We start from the raw sequence: 8,304 nt of genomic DNA on the forward strand, positions 1-8,304 counted from the left end.
CCGCCCCGCCCCGCCCTCACTACCATTGCCAGCCATGACAGCCATCATGCCAGCTGACATTTGACACGACGGCTTTTGTATTACTTTAACTTTGTGTAGTTCTATTTAATGACAATTCTTCGGAAAGACTTAACATTTAGGTTAATTTTAAGGTTACCTATATATAATAATCGACATCATCGTAGCGGCGCCAAGGGGAGCAATTCCAGCAAAACAATACTTCGGGGATTCAAGTAATCGTTAAAATTAAAAAAAAAAAGTCAAAATTATATTTTAGCTACTTGATTTATGAATAATGAAATGAAAATGAGAGCTGAGTCAGCAGGCAAAGTAGAAATTTACCAGCAAACAAAATGTGCATCAGGCAGGAGGCATTCGACATGTCGAATGCGGCGGCAGCGGCGGCGGACGCGACGGAGGCGATACGCGACAAACAAAACAATAACAATCCTCTACAATTGGCACACAAGAGAGACACGAGCGCACGCGCCCCGCGCCCGCCGACAACTAGCGCAGTGGGGCGAGGGGCGAGGGGCGAGGGGCGCGGGTCGCGGGGCTTCGAATTGAGTCACATCTCAGTACCACTGCACTGTGCACATGCCCAACACACAGTATATATTTGTATAAATAAAAATATTATGTATGACTTGACTGGAGACCCTGATAAAATCGATCTCGAACCATTTCTGCTTTTTTAAAGTAACATTAGCATTCACTAGGGCAGATTGCCTGATACCAACTTGTGGATAAAAGGACTAAAATGTATCTAGCAAAAGACGCGACCATTACTTATGTACACACACAAATTATGTATTGTTTGTGCAATGCATTGTGTAATGTTCAGATGCCTTTCTTGGCCAGACTTCTTTGCTGACATGACCATGGATAGGAAGCAGCCTTAGTAGTTGGCCATCCACTAAATAATCTACAAAAATTACAAAATGAGAAAACAAAGGTCGAAAACAAGAAGCTGCTCGCTATAAAGCAGTAGTGAGACCCGGCATTACATGTGCTAGCACAATTTTCGAGTGAGTCGATCAGCATGGTATTTAAAAATTATTATTTTTTTGTTTTTAAATTTAAAAAAAAATTACCCATGAGGTAAGTCCCGCAGACGGCCACCACTATGAGCAGGATGAAGACCCGCTTGAGACGGCGCGGCCGCTTTAGTGAGATGCCCCTCGAGCTCACTGGCCCTGAAGAGCTGCTATCTTTTAACTGAAAATCAAATACTATTAAAATTTTTAATGAATAACCACATGTTTCTATAGAACAACATTAACACACAATTATTTAGTTATAATGTGGTAACATTACATGGAAGTAATTATTTATGGACATATTTATTTTATTTTATTTCAACATATGAATACTATTTATGGCAGTGGTTTGAATGTACTGTGTGATTTATCACTGTCACTAATATGTAATGAAAAATAATTACATGTGAATAATGTTTTGCTTAAGTAAAGAAATTTGTTAAATATCCAAAACAGTATGCAGACAAATACATTATGTCCCTATCTATATGTGTTCCATGATAAGACAAATGTTTATTCCTTGTTAATACTACAGCATATCAGCTAGTGCTATTGTATGATGTTTGTTAGCATGCAAAAATGGCAAAAAATGGATGTACCAATCTATTAAATTTGGCATACTGCTGAAATAGCTAATAGGAAACTTCAAAGATTCCATTGGGATATGTATATGTAATAAACAGAAGAGTCAGATGGTACTCTGTATGAGCAACTATTAATTCTTACTACTACTTTTAAAAATTGCTTTTGAAAAGCAATTGCGCTTAGTAAACACAATTTCTGGCTCCTGTATTATATAGATATGACTAGGTATACATACAACTTACATAGTAATCAACATAGTCATTGTAAATATTTGTAAATTAATTTCGAAGTTATTCAGTCCCTTAGCACATAAAACTTACCTCTAAATACCTGTATGTGCTGAACTTTCCCATATCGGGGTAAAAAATAACATCACAACCAAAGCAAATAGATTAAATTTTATATTTGCGTAAATATTACATAATAATGCGTTGTAGTCACATTATTACGAATTAAATATTAAAATTTAACAGGTTTAAGGAAGTTCTTGTTATTTTTTCAAATCAACTAACTGGGGCTTAATACCATTCATTTTAGTTTACCCCAGGCGGCACCTTTATGAATACATAAAATGTAGATTCAAATTGCCACTGTTAGAATACAATTATTGGGCCAAGTTAATACATGTCCTTAGGTAAAACTATCCTTTGATTTTTAGTAACTTTGTATATGTCTAATATAGGTGCAGCGGCCTATATGATGTCAATGTCAAACTTCAAAGTCACTTCAAGTGTCAATTTTTTTTTAATTATATGGCCTGGTAACATATTTGGAAAATGTTCATTACTTTGGATCAAGTGTCAAGTGATAGAGTGACAAAGAGAAGACCAAAGATACTAATCTTAGTGTACGCATAATCCAATAAACATTGATAAACATATCCTGACCCGGTAAGAAAGTCGCCGCTGTTACCGCGGGAAATTCTCTGTTAGAAATATGGAGAATCTACTGAGTGCGCCTCCTGTTCAGATAAGTTTGTCGGTCTTATAAGTATGATATAAATTTATAGGACATAGTCAAATTGTATTAAATTAATTATTTTTTCCCCTAAAAATTAATTACGGTTGTTCATTTCGCCATCGTCGTCCTATTCAATACCTTGTCTCTAGTTTATACTCTATGAAAAACGAATAATGATGTGAATGTGATGTGATGCCAATGATGGCCTGAACTAAAAAAAAAATACTCCGTGTTTTTTGATGTGCATTGATGTTAATTTTTGTTAGAATACAGCTACTATAAATTTTATTTAATGCTAATCCAAACAAAATTTGAAATTGTTAGTCTCAATATACTTACCTACAGAAATTTTGCTAAGTGGATAATAATTAAATACAAAGGAAACAACACCTTGTTGCTTGGCTGATAAGGTATAATTTGATTTCAATTTTTTTCAATCATAAAAGAAAATTCGATGCAATTATCATTATTTATAAAGTTAGATTAATAAAAATGATTTACCTTTCTTTTACGTAAGTCACTCATTGTTTCATAATATGGAAAGAACTTACACGTCTACTTTTCGTCTTTGTAATAAATCACTAAATATCTAAGTGTCTTTCACACTTCCCGGTTAGTGATGTTTCTCTGGCTTTATGTGGGGATGGTTCGACGTCACTACCAGTCACTACAACTAATTATTAACAAGTAAAGATAATGAAAACACTGACATTATGTTACTATTTTATTGCATAAACTACAAGTATTCGTGACCTAACGATCTAACCAACAATAAGGCTTCACCTACCACAACTACATGACTGGTGGAATAAATAAACGTAAAAAACATCTTACAATAGTGATGTGTATCACATACTTAGTTTATAAATCACTATCGGGTGCTTATCACATCAGCTAGCGGTTGTCGGCGAATCCGTAAGCGGAATTTAAAAAAAAAACATTCTAATTTTTCCTGCGGAATACAGTATCTTATTGTTTGTTTATTACTACATATCTATAAATATTAAAAACGAAGTCACATTTTATCGCCTGTCCCTACAGTTTTGTGAACTCTGTTAGTAAAGTTTTGTGTGTAACTGTTTTTCCGGTAACGATATGCTGACTTTATTGACGGCTAAAACTGGCTAAAATCAAATGGATAAATTTGTTGAATGGAAAAGTAAACTATAATACATTTTTGACCAGTTGCAATATTACAACGGGCTCAGCAACAGCATTATATATGTTGTAAAAGGATATCGACATTAATAAAGTAGTGTAGTTTTACATCACTAGCACGTTGACCTTTATTGTCGTATGAAGATATTACTTACCATATTATCTATAGTTGCGCGACTTGCAACTAATCATGATGTTACACAAATTGACAACTACGAGTCTACGACTAGATATCTAGTACCCACTGACTCCCAACACAATATCATGTAATACAAAGATATTCAGATATAATATGTACTTATAAAAGGGACATAAGGCCTAGTTTTAAGCAGATTGGCTTCCAATGCGTCCCAGCTACCAAATCGAGGTAAATTATTGGAAGAGGACTAAAGTTAGGCCACCGGCACGCACACTCATCAGAATGACTTCCGCTTGATGCCTGTCTTGTTGTGGAATCAGCGATATTGCACCGGTCGAGCCACTGATTTAAGTGTATTCGTTAATTTATTTAAAAAAAAAAACAAGCCCACGACTACTTCTGCAAGGAATTGAAAAAAAATTATGAGTAACCAATGTGTTCTTCCAGACTATGTTCTAAATCTGTGTCAAATTTCTTTAAGATCCGTTCAGCTCTTCCAGAGATATCTTCAAATATAATACATCCATCCCTCCCACATTTGCATTTATAATATTAGTAAGAAGTAACATAATACATTAATTTCGTTCTTTTCACACGGATTTCCATGCACCCACCCAGTTGTATTACACCGGTCAAATCCCATTTCAGACCGAGCTGTTTTCTCCTCAACGTATAGTTTTGCCACCAAAACAAACGTAGAAATTCCCTGTGAAGCCTTGCGAAAAATACAGTGGTAGAGCCCGCTTTAACATCTTCGCACGAATTGGCCCGGCTCGCCCGGTGAAATACCACAACCACACAGAAGACAAGCGTCAAGTGGAAGCAAATCCGCGTTTCGTCTGATGAGTGTACGTCCCGGAGGCCTAATTTAGTCCTCTTTCCCTACCCATCCTTTTTCTTATAAGGAATGGATGGGAAGTGGAAGTGGACTTTCCGGATGAGAGGATGCATGAAAAGGGAATATATTTTCTTTCTGATCATCCTCTCCTCCGTCGATTAAAGGTAGGCAACGCATATGCAATTGCGTGTGTCTAATGGCAACGGTCACTTCGCTATTTCAGCGATTTCAGGTGGCCGCTCGCTCGTTTGCCACCTTATGATATAAAACAAAAAATATCGAACATATTGTTTATGTTGTTGGGTAGGGAAGGGCGCGACATGCGGGGCGAGGCGCTGGTGCGGCAGCTGGCGGGGGCGGGTGCGGGGCCACGCAGGCTGCACGAGTCGCCGTTCGCGCGGGAGCCTCCGCCCGCCCGCCTCGGCGTCCGTCACCTTCACGACGAGCTTCTCTGTCGCGACCCGTAAATACCTCGTTCCTAACATTTGTAGGACTTTCATCACTCACGAGCATGAAGTGATAATTCACTTGGAAAATGATGTAAAAATTACCTATAGTATGGAATTTGACGGAACAAGACTACCCGATGTAACTAATCAAGCATGTGGTATTGCAGGGCGGGGGCGGGTCGCGCGCTATCGTGCGGGCTCTGCGGGCGCGCGCTGGCCTCGCCGCACCTGCTCGACCTGCACGTGCAGGAGGAGCACGACTCCTTCTTCGCGGCGCTGGCTGCCACCAAGCCCTCGGTGAGTGCTGCCGTGTAAACCACGCGATATGAAATACGTAATCAAAATGTCCTGATCGCTGCTAACTTATATACTCGTGTATATAAAAATTTAGTATGGAAGCTTTGGGCCCTCTCTTATTCTAGCAGCAAGAAGGACTCGTACACCTTATACATGTACATAATTTTTTCGTCCCCAGTATTGCTGCTACGTAGAGGAATGCAAGGAGAAATTCATGAATCCCGAGGAACGCTTCGGTCATTGCGTCGAAGTACATAAGTTACCGAAAGACTTCAGATTCTATCAAAAACCAAAAATACCAAAGAATAAAAATAACAAAAATGTTTCCATGGACGTGGATGATAAGGAAGTAAAAAATAAATTATTTGCTCTGAGTAACAGCAAGGCAAAGGCTTTTGTGAAAAGTTGCAAAAGAAGGAGTTTGAGTAGTGACGGTAGCGCCATGAGTTAGTTCCCGGTCACAGCGACGCAGGACAACAAACATAGTTGTGTTTTAAACTGGACATAACCAAACAAACTAATGTCTTCTTATATATACTTTTACTTTAAGCTTTTTACTCATGAAAATAAATTATATAATTATTTCTGTTTCTTCTTTCCGGAGGTTATATTAGATTTTATAAAGAGATTTTTGGTTGTATAATAGTAAAGCCAATGCATGGCACTACAAATTAATTAACTGAATAGATAGATAAATGAAGGGAATGGAAGTTCTGGCTCGATGGTGTTATTGAAATGATTGAGTTACTGTTGTAGCAATTTTATTTATATCTCACATTGCAAGCAAATAATTAAAATATGCAATCTTTGTAGTCTATTCAAAATATATCCACATGATTGCATTGTCTACCATATAAATAACATCCTAGTAGTGCAAAAACAAGTACTTTATTCTAATGGTAGTAACAATATTTAAGATTATACAACAAACAATAAATATACAGAATAGTATGATAGAAGGGGAGAGCGAGGATCAAGCTTCAGGCGAGAGGCGTGAGGCGCACTACTTGGCTTTGCCCTGCGCCGCGACGGCCGCCATGGCCTTGCGCACTGTCTCCTCGTCCCCCAGGAACACCATGGAGTCCACGGGCTGCAGGTTCTCGTCCAACTCATAAACGAATGGGATCCCCGTGGGCAGATTCAGTTCCATAATGGCCGCGTCGCTCAAATCTACAACACATTTCATGTAGTGACATCGCTGCTGCAGCAAGGCCTTTGCTCTTAGATGAGATTCATAAGGACACAGATAGCAATTGAGTTATAAAAATACTGACATCAAAAAATGACATCTTTAGTTTTGGCTGATCAATTAGTTCATGTACCTTTTTTTTAAGTTGTTTATGGGCAGATTAACCTCTAAGGAAATCATTCCAATCTTAAATGTTAAAAGGTAAGTTTGCTCTTTCCTCACTACATGTGAGCTGCCAAGATTACAAGGCGGGCCAGTTGCATGCTGAGCAAGGAGTGGAGCAAAGCATGTTAACATTAAAAATTGTTAGCTGTGCTAAATAGTAGCTCCGGGACACTTGAATAAAATACATTGTTGTGCTTATATTGTGTGATCACTTACTGTCTAAATGCTTCACAATTCCTCTCAGACTGTTTCCATGAGCTGCTATTATAATTCTCTTTCCTTCCTTAATCTGAGAACAAAAAACTTTTTAGATATTTTTTTGTTCACTTGCCAATCCCTTATTCAACCACAAAGGTTTTTTTATTACATTATGAGGTGGCAAACATAACAAGTGGCAACCAGAAATAACAAAAAAAGCATTGCCCATAAACATTGGCACTTCATGCCTGTCTTCTGTGTGGACTCTGCTAGTTCATTTCCGAGAGATTATAAAAGGGGATGTAAATTACAAATTACCTGGGGAACAATAACATTGTTCCAGTATGGAAGTGTTCTTTCAATAGTAAGCTTTAAGCTTTCAAACATTGGGAACTCTTCAGGCTTTGGATCCCCGGCATAGCGAGCATCCTTTACAATAGTCTCATAGTAAGGGTGGTCCTTCTCCATTGGTGGGGGTGGAATGTCAAAACTACGTCGCCAAATTTGGACCTGGCATAAATATAAAAGTTTTAATTCATTATATAAATCAAAAAATTTTCATGGCTAAAAATAATGTACCTGTGCCTCGCCATACTTGGCGGCAGTCTCAGCTTTGTTAAGACCCGTAAGACCACCGTAATGCCTTTCGTTCAAGCGCCAAGTTTTGTTGACGGGCAAATCCGGCTGTCCGATTTCGTTTAGAATTGAATTTAACGTTATTTGGGCTCTTTTTAAAACTGATGTATGAGCGACATCAAATTGGTAGCCTTCGGCTTTTAAAGCCTTTCCGGCGGCGATTGCTTCCTCTCGACCTGTAGTTAATTATTGTTAAATAATTTAACCAAAGCATATATTTATTTGTAAGGTATTTAATAAACTCAATTTACCCTTGTCACTAAGGTCAGCGTCGTACCAGCCGCAAAATAAGTTTTTTTGATTCCATTCACTTTCTCCGTGCCGGATCATCACAATCTTATATTTTGCAGGCATGATTGACTTTTTAATTTAAAAAACGCCGAAAAATTACAATAAACTTGATTACGACCTTGTCTACTTATAAGCTCCCCCTCCTCTTGACGTATGTAACCTATTTGACCTTTATTTTATCATAAGCCGAGAATGTGAACATAGACAATTCTGTAAACTGGCAAAGCAACGATTACTCTTTGTTTGTGCTGTCAAATGTCATTGTCAATTTCAGGCACTGCATTGTCAATAAAATCAAATTAAAGTCAAATAAAAGCTGTCATTATCACAACATAAGTATTAAGATGTTTTGAACGGTT

The 8,304-nt window shown here is 37.8% G+C and overlaps 3 protein-coding genes across 5 annotated transcripts in view; 1 reads left to right on the forward strand and 2 right to left on the reverse strand.

Annotated features, from left to right (window-relative positions):
* The window catches only part of NTPase (ectonucleoside triphosphate diphosphohydrolase NTPase), a 5,376-nt gene extending 2,954 nt beyond the window's left edge, over nt 1-2,422 (reverse strand). The window contains exons 1-2 of the mRNA XM_013311896.1: nt 1,946-2,422; nt 1,095-1,218 (exon numbers count right to left, since the gene is read on the reverse strand). Of these exons, the coding sequence (XP_013167350.1) occupies nt 1,095-1,218; nt 1,946-1,978 (157 nt within the window). The 5' untranslated portion in view covers nt 1,979-2,422. The remainder of the gene's footprint in view (nt 1-1,094; nt 1,219-1,945) is intronic.
* An 80-nt stretch (nt 2,423-2,502) lies between these two features.
* Nucleotides 2,503-6,050, forward strand: l(2)k10201 (zinc finger protein 511 lethal (2) k10201). Of its 3 annotated transcripts, none has more exons than XM_013312400.1 (4): nt 2,503-2,995; nt 5,028-5,183; nt 5,337-5,466; nt 5,645-6,050. In XM_013312400.1, the coding sequence occupies exons 2-4, from the start codon at nt 5,041-5,043 to the stop codon at nt 5,915-5,917; spliced, it is 546 nt and encodes a 181-aa protein (XP_013167854.1). In that variant the 5' UTR covers nt 2,503-2,995; nt 5,028-5,040; the 3' UTR covers nt 5,918-6,050. The 3 variants fall into 3 exon arrangements, with proteins under 3 accessions (XP_013167854.1, XP_013167855.1, XP_013167856.1); XM_013312401.1 differs by having other exon boundaries at nt 5,033-5,183; XM_013312402.1 differs by lacking the exon at nt 2,503-2,995 and having other exon boundaries at nt 5,090-5,260.
* Nucleotides 6,051-6,248: 198 nt separating this feature from the next.
* Nucleotides 6,249-8,071, reverse strand: Pglym (phosphoglyceromutase). The gene is given in 5 exon segments (NM_001312725.1): nt 6,249-6,636; nt 7,037-7,109; nt 7,337-7,528; nt 7,598-7,830; nt 7,906-8,071. Coding segments are annotated over 5 exon segments (768 nt in total). The 5' UTR covers nt 8,009-8,071; the 3' UTR covers nt 6,249-6,469.
* Between the last annotated feature and the right edge of the window lie 233 nt (nt 8,072-8,304).

Source organism: Papilio xuthus, unplaced genomic scaffold, assembly GCF_000836235.2.
Source record: "Papilio xuthus unplaced genomic scaffold, Pxut_1.1 DF827679.1, whole genome shotgun sequence".
NCBI classification, from domain to species: Eukaryota; Metazoa; Arthropoda; class Insecta; order Lepidoptera; family Papilionidae; genus Papilio; species Papilio xuthus.